The 16,623-nt window shown below is 51.9% G+C and overlaps 1 protein-coding gene across 5 annotated transcripts in view; it reads right to left on the reverse strand.

Moving 5' to 3' along the window:
• Window positions 1-16,623, reverse strand: part of INTS6 (integrator complex subunit 6) — a 110,570-nt gene that overhangs the window by 43,716 nt on the left and 50,231 nt on the right. For all 5 annotated transcript variants that reach the window (XR_012900687.1, XM_075919091.1, XM_075919093.1 and 2 more), the window contains 2 exons: window positions 15,121-15,246; window positions 14,355-14,509 (listed from right to left, as the gene is read on the reverse strand). Coding sequence is in view for 4 of the 5 variants with exons in the window: in XM_075919091.1 (XP_075775206.1) it covers window positions 14,355-14,509; window positions 15,121-15,246 (281 nt within the window). In the remaining variant the exon portion in view is untranslated. The remainder of the gene's footprint in view (window positions 1-14,354; window positions 14,510-15,120; window positions 15,247-16,623) is intronic.

A 16,623-nucleotide genomic window follows, 5' to 3' on the forward strand; every position in this document is an offset into this window, starting at 1 on the left:
CAATGAATTCTATCATTTGACTAGATTGCAGGGTACATTTTCGGATATTTACGAGGAGGCCTAGGTGGGAGAAGTACTCTCTGGTAGTGTTTATTTTAGTTATTGTTTGTTGATGTGTGGGCCCCTTGATTAGGCAGTCGTCAAGGAAGGGAAAAATAATGATGCCCTGCCTCCTGAGAAAGGCCGTAACTGTGGCTAAGATCTTGGAAAAAACTCAAGGGGACGTGGACAGACCAAAGGGAAGGACTCATTTTTGGTAATGCTCTTGTCCTACCACAAATTGGAGACATCTTCTATGGGTAGAATGTATGGTTATATGGAAGTACATGTCTTGAAGATCGAGGGCTGAGAACCACTCCCATTTGGTCCAATGCAGGTATAATAGTCTCCATAGTCACTATCCTGATCTAAAATTGGCCTCCAACCACCTGTTTTAAAATAATTGCAGTTAGAAAATAATTGGAATAGAACCCTGTTCCTTGAAACTCTGTGGGAACTGACTCTATAGCCCGTAGGATGAGTAGTTTTTGCAACTCTGCTTGTAACAGGGGCTCATGAGAGGCATCCCTGAAGAGGGACAGGGAAGGAGGTTGGGTAGAGGGTATAGTCATAAAAAAGATTGTGTAGCCCAATTTGATGATCTCGAGAACCCATTTGTCTGTAGTAATAAGGGCCCATTGTTGGTAAAACATGGAAGTTGTGGGGGTTGTTGGAAAGGTTGGAGCTGAGTGGAGCACCAGGAAGGCAATGATCCTGTTGGGGATGAGTGCTGTGACAAAAATCTACTTCCCTGATCAAAGCCATGTGCAGTTTGCAGTGAAGCTGATATGGGAGAGTAAGAAAGTATTTCTGCCATTTGCCTTTGCGAGCTAGTGTGAGGTATTGTAGGAGAGCATGGTGAAGCTACTCTCTACACCGATGGAGATAGTGCGTCTGGTTGCGAGTCTTTTTATACGTGCTGCGTTTTGCTCACCACTTTTTTATGCTCCAGTGCCAGAGCTCACTTTAACTCCACCTGCCGGGAACTGGCTTGTTCAGTTGGTGCCAGGTTGTTTTTGGGTGCCGGCAGTGGCAGCGTGTGCGCCAGGCTTTGTTGGTGCTGGTCATTGCATCAGGGGGTGGCAGCTCACTGTTTCAGTTGCAACTCAGCTCTCTTTGCTGAGGTCAGTTTACGTTTCTCCACGGTGCCAGAAATTAACAGCACCGAGGAACGAGCAGACCAGGACATGGCCGGCAGTGATCATGCCGAGGAAGCATGAAGCACTGAAGTGCCTCTTGGGGTGATGAGCTAGCCCTCTCGCGGGGCACTGAGCGTGTCTGTGTGTTTGGGCACTTATCCCCCGGTGGTTGGAAGGATCTCTCCCAGAGAAGATTCTTCAACCTCATTTCATGGTCTTTCCTCACTCTAGCTGTCATGTTCTGACAATGCGGATACTTCCGCGCTGCATGGCTTTTGCCTAAGCATTTTATACAAGAGGCATGTCTGTCAGAAACCAGCACTGAGTCCTGACAATCACATTTCTTAAACCAGGAGAGCCTGGCATGTTGAAGGAATGTGAAGGTTCAAAAATTGGGGGAAAAAAGCTGAGTAGGAAGGCAAAAAGGAAAAACCTGGTGAAGCAGGTTTTGTTGAGTTTTTTTGTAACAGAACACTAGGTAAAACTAAGTAAAAACTGACAAACTATGAACAACTGTTAAAATGAACTAAACTATTTTAAAAACAACAAATGGTCTGGTAGCACTTTACAGACTAACAAAACATGTAGATGGTATCACGAGCTTTTGTGGGTACAGCCCACTTCTTCAGATGACTGGAATTTTGAGTTTAGGATGTGCCCGTGAAAGTTCATGATACCATATACATGTTTTGTTAGTTATTTGTTGTTCTTTAAGTTTACCCTGTACAAACTAACTCGGCTATACCCTGAAGCTTCTAGACTATTTTACTATTTCCTGTCAGAAAGGAGAGCACTGCTGCAACTCCATCATCTGCCGAGGATAGTAGAAAAGGAGCTGAGGAAGGCTCATGCCATGCATACACCTAACAGACGAAAACAGCATGAGGTGGTGACTGTGCATTCATGGTGCAGGAGGCACTGCTAGGCAAAAATCTATGATCAGCAATGCAAGGACATACAGAGACCTGAGTGGAGCACCTACAGGGACACCACTCGAGGAAGAACTACTAGATATTTAGCAGATACACTTTTACAAGTGGGGGCAGGCTTTCAAGTGGAGCTGCCTGCACCCCTTCTCCCTGCTGCCTTCCACAGTGGGTTATTCACAACATTCCACCCTGACTTGATTAGATTCATTAACACAAGCAATTTCCCTCTTATATACTCCTACTTCTGTAACTTCCACTTCACTTCATCTGATGAAGTTGGATGACGAAATCTTAGGCCCTTATAAATCTGTTAATCTTTAAGGTGCCACAGGACTCCTCACTGGGTGGTGGTGGTTTATTTTAGATACAGACTAACATGGCTACCCCTCTGAGAAAAAAACATTAGGTTGTGACCAAACATGCCAAGCAATCCATATTCTAAAATTAGTTTTTAAAACTCAGATTAGATGAGATTATTGAAGTACCAAAAATTTAATTATATCAAGTCACAAAAACATCCAAACTCTATTGTCCAAAGTAAGTAATTTTAAAAGTTCACTTGGCTAAGGGAGACACCAAGTTTTAAAATATCTGTAAGGGAGCCACAGAACTAGAAAATGTGGGAACCATGGACCTAGAACAGTAATTCACCAAACTCTGTTAAACCCATACACGGGTAAATGAACAAAGGCAGGCAAATCCTGGGTATGCTTTATTGTGGAGCACAGGGAATTCATTTGTGGGAATGGATATTCTACTGAATAGCTCCATAATACCAAAGTACACAATATTTGGATTTTGTTTTGTAACATCTGCAGGAGATTAATTTTTCTTCAGAATAGGCTGGGCTGCTATGCAACTCAGAAGACTATGTCTTTAAGTGAACTTGGAACAATGAGAAAATATATTACAAACTAAATAAAAACTAAATTTAAGAATAAAATACTTCCATACTGTCACGAGGCCGCCTGTCCGGGCCGCCGCCCCTCCTGTTGCCCCTAGGCCGCGCTCAGGATACCACTTGACTCTGGGTCACCGGGCGGAGTGGGGGGTCCGGGCCCGCCCTCTCTCCGGACCCCAACCCAGGGCCCTGACACTGAGAGGTGCCCTCTCAGTGGTAGCAGGGGGGGCCGGTACCCCAAAACGCCCCTGCTCTCGGGTTACACAGCCCGCCCTGGGTCTTGCTCCACTCCGCCGACCCTCACTGCTCCGGGTACCCGCCTGTCCCTGCGGGCTCCCCGCTGCCTTGGCTGCCTCCTTGCCTGGCTCCCGTGGCTTGTTCCTCCCTCGCTCGGGCCCCCTCCTCCGGCTGGCTTGGCTGCCGCAGGTCTCACCCCCGCTGCCGTTGGCTCCTGCCCCGCCGCCGCTGGCTCCTGCCCAGTCGGGTCCGCTGGCCCCGCCGGTTCCGCCCCTTTTCCCCTGGCCTCCCCGGCTCCTTTTATCCCCCCTCCCCTTGCCGTCCCTGGCGTTGCTCTCCCGACGTCATCACCGGCGCGCCCCGGCGCCGCGTGATGACGTGTCCCTCCGCCCCCGCTCGGGCCTGCCGCGCTGCTTGCCGGCTCCGTGGCGGCCCCATCTGCCTCGCTCGAGTGGCGGGGTTGCTCCACCCCGTCACACACCTCCCCCCTTTGCAAAGTTCCTACACCCCCCGGTTGCTCGTCACCCGGCAACCGTGAGAGGCAGTCTGCATTCTCATTGTCCTTGCCGGGTCTGTGTTTGACTTCGAAACGAAAAGGTTGTAAACTTAAATACCACCGCATTATCCGCGCGTTATTGTCCTTCATGGTCTGCATCCACTTCAGGGGTTCGTGGTCTGTCACCAGCGTGAAGGCATTGCCTGTAAGGAAATAGCGCAGAGAGTCTATGGCCCATTTGACGGCTAACGCTTCCTTTTCAATCACTGCGTAGTTTTTTTCCCTAGGGAACAGCTTGCGGCTCAGGTAGGCTACGGGGTACTCCGTGCCCTCTTCCTCCTGCGCGAGAACCGCTCCGAGCCCCACTTCGGAGGCATCGGTTTGTAATATGAACGGTTTTTCGAAATCAGGTGGCCGTAACACTGGCCCTGACATCAGGCACTGGCGGAGCGCCTCAAAGGCCCGCACCCCTTGGGGCGTCCACACCACCCTTTGAGGGCGATCTTTCTTTGTAAGGTCTGTTAGCGGGGCCGCCAGTGAGGCAAAGTGGTTTATAAACCGCCGGTAATACCCCGCGAGGCCTAAAAACTGGCGGACTTGTCGCTTGGTGTGGGGCCGAGGGTAGTCTCTAATGGCTTGTACCTTGTCCAGCAGTGGTTTTAACCGCCCCCTCCCCACCGTGTATCCCAGGTACGATACTTCCCTGTTTCCGAATTGGCACTTCTTGGGGTTTGCCGTGAGTCCTGCTCGTTGGAGCGCCCGCAGGACAGCTTCCAGCTGTTGCAGATGGTCCTCCCAGGTCCTACTAAAGACGACAATGTCGTCTATATATGCCGTGGCGTATTCGCGGTGGTCTTCTAATATCTCGTCCATCATCCGCTGGAATGTAGCTGCCGCGCCGTGCAGCCCGAATGGCATGGTGACGAATTGGAAAAGCCCAAACGGGGTAGCGAACGCTGTCTTCTCTCGGGCTGCCGGTGCTAAGGGTATTTGCCAATACCCCTTTGTGAGGTCGATTGTCGACAAATACTCTGCCTGCCCCAACCGTTCCAGCAGCTCGTCTACTCTGGGCATGGGGTACGCGTCAAACTTAGACACGGCGTTCAGCTTACGGAAGTCAATGCAGAAACGTGTCGCTCCGTCTTTTTTTGGCACTAGCACGATGGGGCTCCGCCACTCACTCCGCGATTTCTCCACTACTCCCCACCGTGTCATGTCCTGCAGTTCCCTTTGGACTGTGTCCCACAACTTCCGGGGGATGGGGCGCACTGGGTCTCGAACCTTTTTTCCCGGCTCCGTGGTGATTTCGTGTTGTACTAGGCTCGTTCTCCCAGGTCGGCTCGTTAGGCTGGCCGCCGCCCGTTGCAACACTGCCCGTAGTTGGCCCTGCTGAACCTGATTTAGCTCCTTCCCCACAGGGCTAGCTGCCCAGGTGACCTCTTCCTCGCCCCAGGGCCCAAACTCGATCTCTGTACTCAAGGCCTCTGCTAGGGGCTCTTCCCGTGGTACCCACCGTTTTAATAGGTTAATGTGGTACACCTGGCTTTGACGGTGCCTACCCCCCACTTGGACTTCATAGTCTACCTCTCCAATCTTTTTAATGACCCGGTACGGCCCTTGCCACTTGGCCAACAGCTTGGACTCCCCTGTTGGCAGCAGCACCAAGACCGGGTCACCCGGACTGAGGGTCCTCGGCCGTGTCCCCCTATCGTAGTGGCGGGCTTGGGTTTCTTGAGCTTTCTCCAGGTTTTCCCGTGCCCACCTCCCTATGGTCCTCATACGGTCCCGTAGCTTAATTACGTATTGGACGGCCCCCAGTGCGGAGGACGTCTGCTCCTCCCACCCTTCCCGCACTAAGTCTAGTATACCCTGCGGCCGCCGGCCGTACAATAGTTCAAACGGCGAGAACCCCACCGATGACTGTGGTACCTCCCGTACCGCGAAGAGCAGGGGCGGTAGCAGCTTGTCCCAATCGTGTGGATCATCCTCCACCAATCGCCGTAGCATCGCCTTCAAAGTTTGGTTAAATCGCTCGACGAGGCCGTCCGTCTGGGGGTGGTAGGCCGCGGTGCGGATCTTCTTCACCTGCAGCCAGTTGCATAGCTCCTTCATTAGCCGCGACACCAGATTCGTGCCCTGGTCGGTCAAAATCTCCTTTGGGAGTCCAACACGGGCGAACATCTTTACGAGCTCGTCGGCTATCGCGGCTGCAGTGGTCTTGCGTAGGGGCACGGCCTCCGGATAACGCGTCGCGTAGTCAACTACAACCAAAATGTACTGATGCCCCCTCCGGGTGCGCTCCAGGGGTCCTATCAGGTCCATGCCTATTCGCTCAAAGGGTTCCGATACCAGCGGCATGGGCACTAGGGCGGCTCGGGGTACCCGGGCCCCAGAGGTCCGTTGGCATTGCGGGCACGACCGGCAGAAATCCTTAATGTTCTGGTACACCCCTGGCCAATAAAACCTCTGGAGCACCCGTTGCTGCGTTTTCTCGGTCCCCAGGTGCCCTGCCCAATGATTGTTATGGGCCATCTCCATCACCCGCCACCGATACGCCTTCGGCACGACCAATTGGGTTGCCCCATCTCCTAGCCCCGGGACCCGATACAGCCGATCCCCCTGGATCTTGAAATATGGGCCTTGCCCGGGCCTCTGCTCGGCCTCTTCGCCCTCCCCCGGGGTGCTCAGTGCGTTCTCCCATGCGTGCTGTAGCGTCGGGTCTTCCCGCTGCAGGACTAGAAAGTCGCCCTTATCGATCTCTAGGGCTGCCAATGACTCTCCCCTCCCCGGTTCCTGCGGGGGCAGCGGCCCCGCGTCCTCCTCCTGGGTGGCCCATGCCTCGTGCGTGCCTCCCTGGTCGCGGGGGTCCCATTCCCCCAGGAGCCGCCGCAGTCCGGGCCAGTCTCTGCCCAGTAACACGGGGCAGGGTAGCCGGGGTGTTATTGCTACTCGCAGATCCCCGCCCTGTTGCCCGTCGTGTATCTTCACCCAGGTCGTGGGGTACGACCTAGTGTCCCCATGCACGCATTTAATCCACACCGGGGTTCGGGTGCGCACCCCTTTCCCTAGCGCGTCTCGCCGCACTAGCGTCTGCCCGCACCCCGAGTCCAGTACGGCCTCCACTGCCTCCCCATTTAGGCGTACCTGCCCTGTTATACGGGCCCGGCTTACCTCCGATCGCGGCCCTCTCTGGGGTTTGGGCTGTCCGAACGTGCAGTCCATCATGGGGCATTCCCGGCGGAAGTGGCCCTCCTGGCCGCACTGGAAGCACGTCGGTTTTACTTGGGGGCCCGATGCTTCTTCCGTGCCCCTTTCGGCCCCGGTCCGTGCTTCCACTCTCTCGCGGTGCTCGGCCCCGCGCCACACTGGGGCTAATCGCCGTTCCGGCCCTCGGGTTGGGGGGCTTCTGGCCCTGGGCCCTGTGTTGCCCCGCCCTTCCTTCCCTCTGGGGCTGGGGTCTCCCCGACCCGCCGGGTTGGTCACGGACCCTATCTTGCCGTGTCCTACTGGTGCCTCGGCCGCCATGAAGTGCTCCATGAGCGTCACGGCTTCTTCCATAGTCCCGGGCAGGTGTCGGCGTACCCATTACTGGCCCTCCGCGGGGAGCACCTGCAAGTACTGCTCAAGTACCACCAGGTCCGCCACCTGGGCTGCTGTCTTATTAGATGGCTCCAGCCACCGCAGCCCGGCTTCCCGGATCCGCTGGGCGACCGCTCGGGGGCGCTCCCCCGCTCCGTACTTTGCTGCTCGAAACCGCTGCCTGTACGTCTCTGGGGAAATGCCCATCTGGTCGAGGATCGCCTCCTTGACCTTGTAATAGCACAACGCGTCGCGGTCCGATAAGCTTCGGTAGGCGAGCTGCGCCGGGCCGGATAGGTAGGGGGCGAGTATCGTAGCCCAGTGCTCCTGGGGCCAACGGGCTGCTATGGCCACCCGCTCGAACGTCACTAGGAACGCTTCGGTATCGTCCTCCTCCCCCAATTTGGCGAGCCTGATGGGTAGTCGTACTGGGCCCGTCATGTCCTCCTCCCCCTCGTCGGTGGGTCCCGCCGGCCTTGTCCCATCCCTCAGCTCCCGAACTAGCTGTTTCTGCTGCTCCCTAAATTCGGCTGTCAGTTGCCGCAATGCCTCTGTCTGTTGATTCTGTAATTGACGCTGGCTATCCACCAGCCACTCCACGACTTTGTCCCCATCCATGGTGCCTCAACCTATTCGGGGTGGCAATGGAAATGGAAGAGGGGGAAGGGACCAAGACCGAAAGAAAAACGAGGCCCCTCTCCTCCTGTGCCCTCCGCTACAGGGCCGCCACTGCCCACATTCTCCACCACGTGTCACGAGGCCGCCTGTCCGGGCCGCCGCCCCTCCTGTTGCCCCTAGGCCGCGCTCAGGATACCACTTGACTCTGGGTCACCGGGCGGAGTGGGGGGTCCGGGCCCGCCCTCTCTCCGGACCCCAACCCAGGGCCCTGACACTGAGAGGTGCCCTCTCAGTGGTAGCAGGGGGGGCCGGTACCCCAAAACGCCCCTGCTCTCGGGTTACACAGCCCGCCCTAGGTCTTGCTCCACTCCGCCGACCCTCACTGCTCCGGGTACCCGCCTGTCCCTGCGGGCTCCCCGCTGCCTTGGCTGCCTCCTTGCCTGGCTCCCGTGGCTTGTTCCTCCCTCGCTCGGGCCCCCTCCTCCGGCTGGCTTGGCTGCCGCAGGTCTCACCCCCGCTGCCGTTGGCTCCTGCTCCGCCGCCGCTGGCTCCTGCTCCGCCGCCGCTGGCTCCTGCCCCGCCGCCGCTGGCTCCTGCCCAGTCGGGTCCGCTGGCTCCTGCCCCGCCGCCGCTGGCTCCTGCCCAGTCGGGTCCGCTGGCCCCGCCGGTTCCGCCCCTTTTCCCCTGGCCTCCCCGGCTCCTTTTATCCCCCCTCCCCTTGCCGTCCCTGGCGTTGCTCTCCCGACGTCATCACCGGCGCGCCCCGGCGCCGCGTGATGACGTGTCCCTCCGCTCCCGCTCGGGCCTGCCGCGCTGCTTGCCGGCTCCGCAGCGGCCCCATCTGCCTCGCTCGAGTGGCGGGGTTGCTCCACCCCGTCACACATACACACCACACTAATCTTCAATTTTCTATACTCAGTGGAAGCACTTCATGTTCTCTGCAAGCCAAATGCATAGAACACAATAAGTGTATTAACTTTATAAATCAGATGTGGGACGCAAAGACTATAAGTGAAGAGCCTCTTATAAAGTAGGTAACAGAACAAACTTTACATCAGTATAACTAATATTTTCAAGCAAAGTTGAGTGTTCTATGCTACAAATAGAAGTTGGCACAGGTACATCCTTTTATTTTTAATTAAGTAAGAGCATAAAAAAGCTAATGTATTGCCAATGAAGACTTTTTATAGTATGAGGAAAAAAGAGGGTTACTTACCGTAACTGCTGTTATTCGAGATGTGTTGTTCATGTCCATTCAAATTAGGTGCACACACAATGCGTGCACGGTTCCCGGAGCGTTTTTTACCCAGCGGTACCCGTCGGGCCGGCAGGTTGCCCTCTGGAGTGGCGCCGCTATAGCGGAGCTTAAGTACCCCCTGCCGGTGCTCCCCCTCCTCAGTTTCTTCTTGCTGGAGACTCTGACGAAGGGGAGGTAGGTGGGGAATCGAATGGACATGAGCAACACATCTCGAAGAACAACAGTTACAGGTAAGTAACCGTTCTTTTCTTCTTCGAGATGACTTCCAAGCTAATCCCACTTCATGGAGGAGGGGTCGGAGCACCCAGAAAGAGAAGTCCACGAAAGTTGAACAACCCAGACATATTTATTCAAGTAACAGAACACAGAGAACTGTAGAAAAAAAAGTGCAATGTGGTACAGAGAAATAAACACATTTACAACACGGAGCTGAAGATCGCAAAGCCCAACCCTGCATCTTCCCTGACCTGCTGTGTCAGCATAGTGTGCTGTAAAGGTATGCACTGACAACCATGTGGCCGCCCTGCAGATTTTGGTAATTGGAACCTGTGCCCCAAAGGCTACAGAGGACGCCTGTGCCTGGTGGAATGTGCTGTAACCCGGGACCTTCCCGGCCAAGACATAACACTCCCTGATACACCCCGTGACCCAATTGGACAACCTCTGGTTCGAGATACAGAGCCCTTTCATTCTGTCCGCAAAAGCAACAAGCAGTTCTGTGGACTTATAAAAGGGTTTCATTCTATCGACATAGAAGGCTAACACCCATCTATCATCTAGGGAGTGGAACACTTGCTCCCTAGGAGAGGCATGGGGCTTCGGAAAGAAAACTGGGAGGTAAATTTCTTGGGACAGATGGAAAGGTGACACCACCTTGAGGAAAAAAGCCGGGTGAAGGCAGAGCCTCACATTATTCTTCGAGAACACTAGGTAGGGCGGGTTGATAGTTAGCGCCCTCAGCTCGGAGACCCTGCGAGCCGATATAATGGCTACAATGAATGCAACCTTCATAGAGAGAGTGCTTCAAAGAGCATGTGATCAGCGGCTCAAAGGGGGGCGACAAGTCTAGAAAACACGAGGTTAAGGTCCCAAGCGGGAAGAGGGTGTTTAATCAAGTTGTACAACTTATCCAAACCCTTAAGGAACCTGGCCACAGGATCAGAGAACAGAGACACTCCTGACAATCCAACATGGAAGGCGGAGAGTGATGCCACATGGACTTTGATAGAAGAGGTAGAGAGCCCACCGGACCTGAGTTCGAAGAGGTAGTCCAGAATGGACAGGACAGGTGCACCCCCTTATGGACGCCCAAGACGAGAACCGCCGCCACTTGGCTGCATAGGATAGCCTAGTGGATGGCTTCCTGCTACCTAGGAGCACCATCTGCACCTCCTGGGAACATTCCCTTTCTGGTTGCGTCAGCCACGGATAAACCAGGCCATCAGGTGGAAAGAGCTGAGATTCGGGTGAAGCATGAGCCCCCCGTCCCGAGGCTGGGTCAGGAGATCCCGAACCGGTGGGAGTGTTATAGGCTCCTCACTGAGCAGTTCCACCAGGATAGGGAACCAGAACTGCCTGGGCCACCAAGGGGCTATCAGGATGACCGTGGACCTGAAGGTCTTGACCCTGGTCAGAACCCTGGGAATTAGGGGAAACGGTGGGAATGCATAGAGGATGCCCGCCAGCCACGGCATGGTCTTGGCATCTCCCCTGGAGTGGTCCCCCAGCCCCAACAGGGAGCAGTAACCCTAGCACTTGGTGTTGTGTGCCGAGGCAAACAGGTCTACTAGGGGACAACCCCACCTGTGGAAGACCTTATGAAGGGGCGAATCCTCGAGGGACCATTCGTGGGCTCCCAGGCATGGGCAAAGTGGGATAACTTGGCCCCAAACAGGGGGCCGGGGAGGGAAACTGGTGCGTAACGCTCTAGAGGACCGTCAAAACGGGTGCTTGGACTGTTGAGAGGGGCCCTGTCCAACCCCATGGGGGTTGTCCCCTCTCGGGCGGCAACCACAAGCTCTGGACGAAGACGGGGCCATGGCCGCCCCTGCACCCCCACTAGGAGTGCGAGGACGGTGTCTCCAGTAATCCCCACAGGGGACCTGGGACTACATTCTCCCTTGTCTGTAGGAAAGCTGATGTCGCTGAGGAGCCGGCGTGTGAATCCCCAAGGACCGGAGAGTCGACCTCGAGTCTTTGAGCATCAAGTTAGTATGCTCAGAGAACAACGCTTTGCTGTCAAAAGACAGGTCCTGTATAGTAGTCTGGACATCAGGAGGTATTCCAGACACCTGCAGCCAGGAACCACGGAGCATAATTACACCCAATGCCATGGTGTGCGCTGCAGAGTCAACAGCATCAAGGGAAGCCTGAAGAGCCATGTGGGTGTTGGTTCTGCCCTCTGTGGTCATTGCCCCAAATTCTTGACACTCCTCGGCGGGGAGTTTATCTTTGAACTTATCCATCGCCTCCCATGTGTTATAGGCGTATCGACTCAGCATTGCCTGCTGGCTAGCGATGTGGAGTTGCACCCCACCGGTGACATATAGCTTACACCCCATTAAATCTAGGCATTTGGGCTCCCTAGCCTTCGGGGACAGCCCTGGCTGTGGAAGCCTCTCCTCCTGAGCCATGGCTTGGATGACCAAGGACCCCGGGACAGGCTGGGAATACAGGTGCTCGTGTCCCGACTGGGATATAATAGCACCTCTCAACTCCCTTTAAGATAGGGGTTAAGGAAGCCAGGGTCTGCCACAGGGCGTTTGTGATCTTAGCCACAGTTAAGTGGCAAAGCCAAACAGGAGGGCGCATCGTCAGACAGGATGTCTCTTATTGGAAACATGTCCTCTACTACTGGTTCCACTGGGACACCCAGGTTGGAAGCCAGACGCCGGGGCAAATCCTGATGTGACCGAGCATCCATGGTCGGCATCGCCGGTGCGGGATCCGCTAAGGCCTCATCAGGAGACGACGACAACTCCTCCTGAATGGCGCCGGGTCCAGCGTAGGGCCCAGTTGAGCCGCCAGTTGGGAAAGCACCACCGTGTGCGGAAGTGGCTCCAGAACCGAAGCCTGCGGGTCTGCAGCAGCATCTATGGTTGCAGTCCTCTAAGGCGAGGGAGGGGGTCGCGACAGGGACGCCAAGGGGGGCGCTTGATGCCCGGAGACACTGGACACTGTGGACGAGGGCACAGGCCCTTGCCACTGATGGTATGCCCATGGCGTCCAGAAAGGCCAGTGCGGCTGAGGTGCCCAAGTCTGTTGTACATGCGAACGATCACACCGGTGCCAGGAACGGGATCTATGCTCTGACAAAGCCCTCGAGGATCCCGATCTGAAAGAGCCCACATCCGAATCTGACGAATAATCAGACTCAGGCTAGTGTGGTGCCAACAACGAGTACCCATTACCACCGGGGGAGGGAGCCAACCTGGCCATGGATTCCGGCTTGCCCGCGTGCGTGCGGTGAGGTCATACCAGAGCCGGTACCGGAAAGACAGGTTTCAGGCCCAACTGTGGTGCCGACACGGTGCACGTGGACTGTGGTGCCGAGGTCGGTGCCAGTTGCGGGTGTGGAACTGCAGAGTCCAACTGCCCCAGAGATAGCGCTCCTACCGGTGCCACCATGATGAGCAGAACTGATGGCACCGGAGCCATGGTGGCTGCCGTGGAAGGGATCAGCGGCGTCGGCAATGGTGGTACTGGCATCGGCCCCTGGGGGCCGATGCCGGTACTAGAATAGGTGCCGAAACTTGCAGCGGTGCCGAAGAGGACGGTGCCGATGACTGCAAGAGGCCTGGTGCTGGTACTGCTGACGGTGCCGCTGACGGTGCCACATGGCCTGAGTAATACAACACTGCCAAGACCAGCTCCGGGAGAGGTCCCAGCACTGAGGGAAGTCGAGTCCAGCCGAGCACTGGGTGAGGCCTGGCAGCCTGTGCCGAGTCCGGCAACAACAGAGGCAAGTGGTACTGGTCCCACAGAGGACGGTCCCTCTGCATACATGACCGGTGCCGACCGATCCAACTGGTGCCAACATGGCTCCTGACTAAGACCACCTCCACCTCTCCGCTTCAACAGACGACGAAGGGGAGGTAGTGAGGCTAATCAAGTCCTGCGCCGCCTCAAAAGTCTCCAGCATCAAGGGACGATGCGAGGGTAGCTGACCCGGACTGGATGGTCTCCCTGCTCGCTTCCTCCGCACAGCAGCACTTGGAGATGCCTGGCGTGGCGAGGCGTAGCGGCGGAGTAGGCCCGACCTAGAGTTCCGGCTCAGAGACCTACTGCAGGAAGCCTTATTTTCTTTGGTTCCGGGAAGTAAGAATGGTGCAGAGCTCTTGGTACCAAAGTCCATGCACGGGGTGTGGTGTCCTGCATCGACAACGGCACACTGCTCACTGTGGAGTGGCCAGTCAGCGCCAGTTGAAAAGCTGCCTCCATGAGAAGAAGGGGGTGACCTGCCAGCCCGACGGGTACCGCTCGGGAAAAAGTGCTCCGGGAACCATGCACGCGGTGCGTGCACACCTAATTTAAATGCACATGAGTAACCACTTGAAGAAGTAGTTTCTATTATTTGTGGAAGAAGCACTGCTACACTGAACAGGAGACAGGGGGCAACTCTCCCACTCCTGCACTAAAATACTGTCATCACTAGCTTTACCGTCTGCCAATTGTGGAGATATTTACAAAGAAGTCCTTCCCCACTTCCTACCCAGCAATAGATTGTCTTTTGGATGGTTACATGTGATAGTTTACAAGATAAAGAGAGAAACCAGCATCAGTTCTAGAATCTTCATTTGCATTCTAAATTACGTCCTTGGGGAAAATACTTCGTTTGAAAGAGATAAATTTAAGTAAGATGTTTACGTTCATGGCTTTGTGCTTAGATGTCGGTAATAAAAGTCTTATAGGCAGTCTGTTTCTTAAAGAAACAGATGTCTCTCACGCAATTATTCCACAATGAACACAGTATGTTAATTGCCACTCAGTATATTATTCACAGCAGTTGAAACATCTGTCTGCTGCATTTCCTTTCACACTTTAGTCTGAATTTCCTTTACAATGCTTATACTTGAACAAGGTAGTCCAAGATTTAAAACGCATGAATAGGACGCAGTTATAGTTTTTGCCTTGCTTCTACCTCACTTCAAGTACTTACCAGTGTCGGAGAATTTTGATCTGGCCAAAAGGATTCTGGAACAGGCCAGTGACCTATGGGAACTCCAGTTTTAGGGTTTGGTCTGACATAGATAAGTTTGTGACAGCTGTGCCAAGGTTGGGGTCCAAAAGACCTAGCTACGTCCATCTGTCCATCTATACAAAAAACAAAATTACTTCCTTAACTCTGTTTTATATAGTATTACAAATTATTTAAACATTCTATGAAATATGCAAGAATTTTTATACACTTAAGAGGGATATCCTTAAAAGTAGATTAGAAACAACCATAATAGTAGATACCAGTTTCTAGCTTATTTTTAGCTTTTTCCTGCAGGAATGCTAATTAATTTAGAGTTGAGTAACACTTAAATGTTTACTGAAAGAGAATCTGAAAAAAACCCAGTTCTTCTATTATCTGATGTGCTTTCAGAACTCATATTTTTCTGGTGCAGAAAGACTGAACATATATTAATCTAATATGAATGACACTAATGAGCTTTTAACATGCATTTCAGGGTTAGAAAAAGCTAGTATTTTCCATGAACATGTTCTAAAAGAACTAGGCAAGTTATTCATATTTAGAACAAAAAGGAGTAAAATTACAGAAATTTAAACCATTCAAGAAGGTGGCTATATTACTACATTAGAAAAGGAACAATAGTGCTTCTTCCAAATTAAACTATGTACACTTCTGGCGACTGTTAAATTTGAAGACCACGTGCAAATCTAATGGGATACAAAAGTATGTAGATATTTTCAAATACCTTCAATTGGTGAAGGATCTGGTCCAGATTTTTCAAAGTTTATTACTACTCCACTTTGCACTTTTTGAACCAAAGACTCAAGACACTGATTCAACATTCTTGAAGAATGCACACAATATGAGCGACCTAGGATTAAAGAAAAAGTCTCACGTGCAAATCTACAACTTCGTATTTCTCCCTTCACCTTATGAAATATCTTCAGGATAATCCATTTCATAGAAGTCTAGTTAAAATGCATTTGATTTAAGATATCTAAACATCCTTTCTCCATGTAACAAGTTTTCTAAAACTGACACAGTATGCTGCATGTTTATTACATTCTCAAAATTGCACTGGCTGTACAAGCAGGTATTTTTGTTTATAAAGCAGTAACAGATAACACCATATATCAACATCTACCATATAAAGTGTTTTGAGGTGAGGCACTGCAGCTATATTATTATTCTATATTATAAAGAAATAGTGTAGCACTTCGGCTATCATGTTAATGGATTATTATTAGCAAATAGCTTATTGGTAACTATAATAAAACCAACCATGTTATAAATCAGAAAAATCAAAAAAGTATCAACAGCCAACACAACTATTTAAAGTAACAAGTTGTATGTGTATAGACTAGATGTAATTCATAGATTACTTTTGTCAATGTAAGTAAGGATTGTATTTGTCAATGTAAGAAAATGATCCAAATGTCACATAATGCCCTGTTATGATCTTTATATCTAATATCACAAAACCAAAAAAGTACTTTTCTTATGTACTGATGGGGAATCTGAGATATTGCCTTTAATACAATTAAGTACTTCATTGAATCCCTTTAAAATATATAGTGCAACTAAAACATGGTAACAGAATATAAAATCGTACATACATATTGTGCATACACAATAGCAATAGGAAAAGACTTATAAGATTATATAGTCCATATCAATGCAAGATTGCCTCTTGTACTATATTTTAAGTGTCTTTTTCCCAAGAGGATGTCCAGAACTTCCCTTAGTAAACATTCACAGTCTAAGACATCTGTAAAAGAGTTCTTTCATCCATAATTTCATTTTATTACTCTTAGATATATCTATGCATCACTATGTATTTTCTCTGCCATTTTGGAGATTATGCTTAGGAATTATTTTTAGACTTCTGTCCCCTCTTACTCATCTCTCATCCAAGCTGTTCAAATTTAGCCTTTTAATTCTTACTCACTGAGAAGCTGGAAAGGCTGACTTATGATTTTTGCTGATCTATTTACGGAGAAATAGATAAACAAGTTACAAAGAGAACATATGTAATTTGGTCGAATGAAGACAGCCTATTAAATGACTTCATTAATGAATTTCTTCATGTATCTTGGTAACAACTAATATACATATACATACTGTGTTTTAACTTTGTAGCCTTTTACATTTTCAGATTTTTTTTGATAGTTTGCAATCTATCACATTCTTGGAATCTGAGCTCCCCCTTGTGGCAGACTTCAATATAATAATATAATATATGGAGATA

The sequence above is a fragment of the Pelodiscus sinensis genome, chromosome 1 (assembly GCF_049634645.1).
Source record: "Pelodiscus sinensis isolate JC-2024 chromosome 1, ASM4963464v1, whole genome shotgun sequence".
Taxonomy (NCBI): Eukaryota; Metazoa; Chordata; order Testudines; family Trionychidae; genus Pelodiscus; species Pelodiscus sinensis.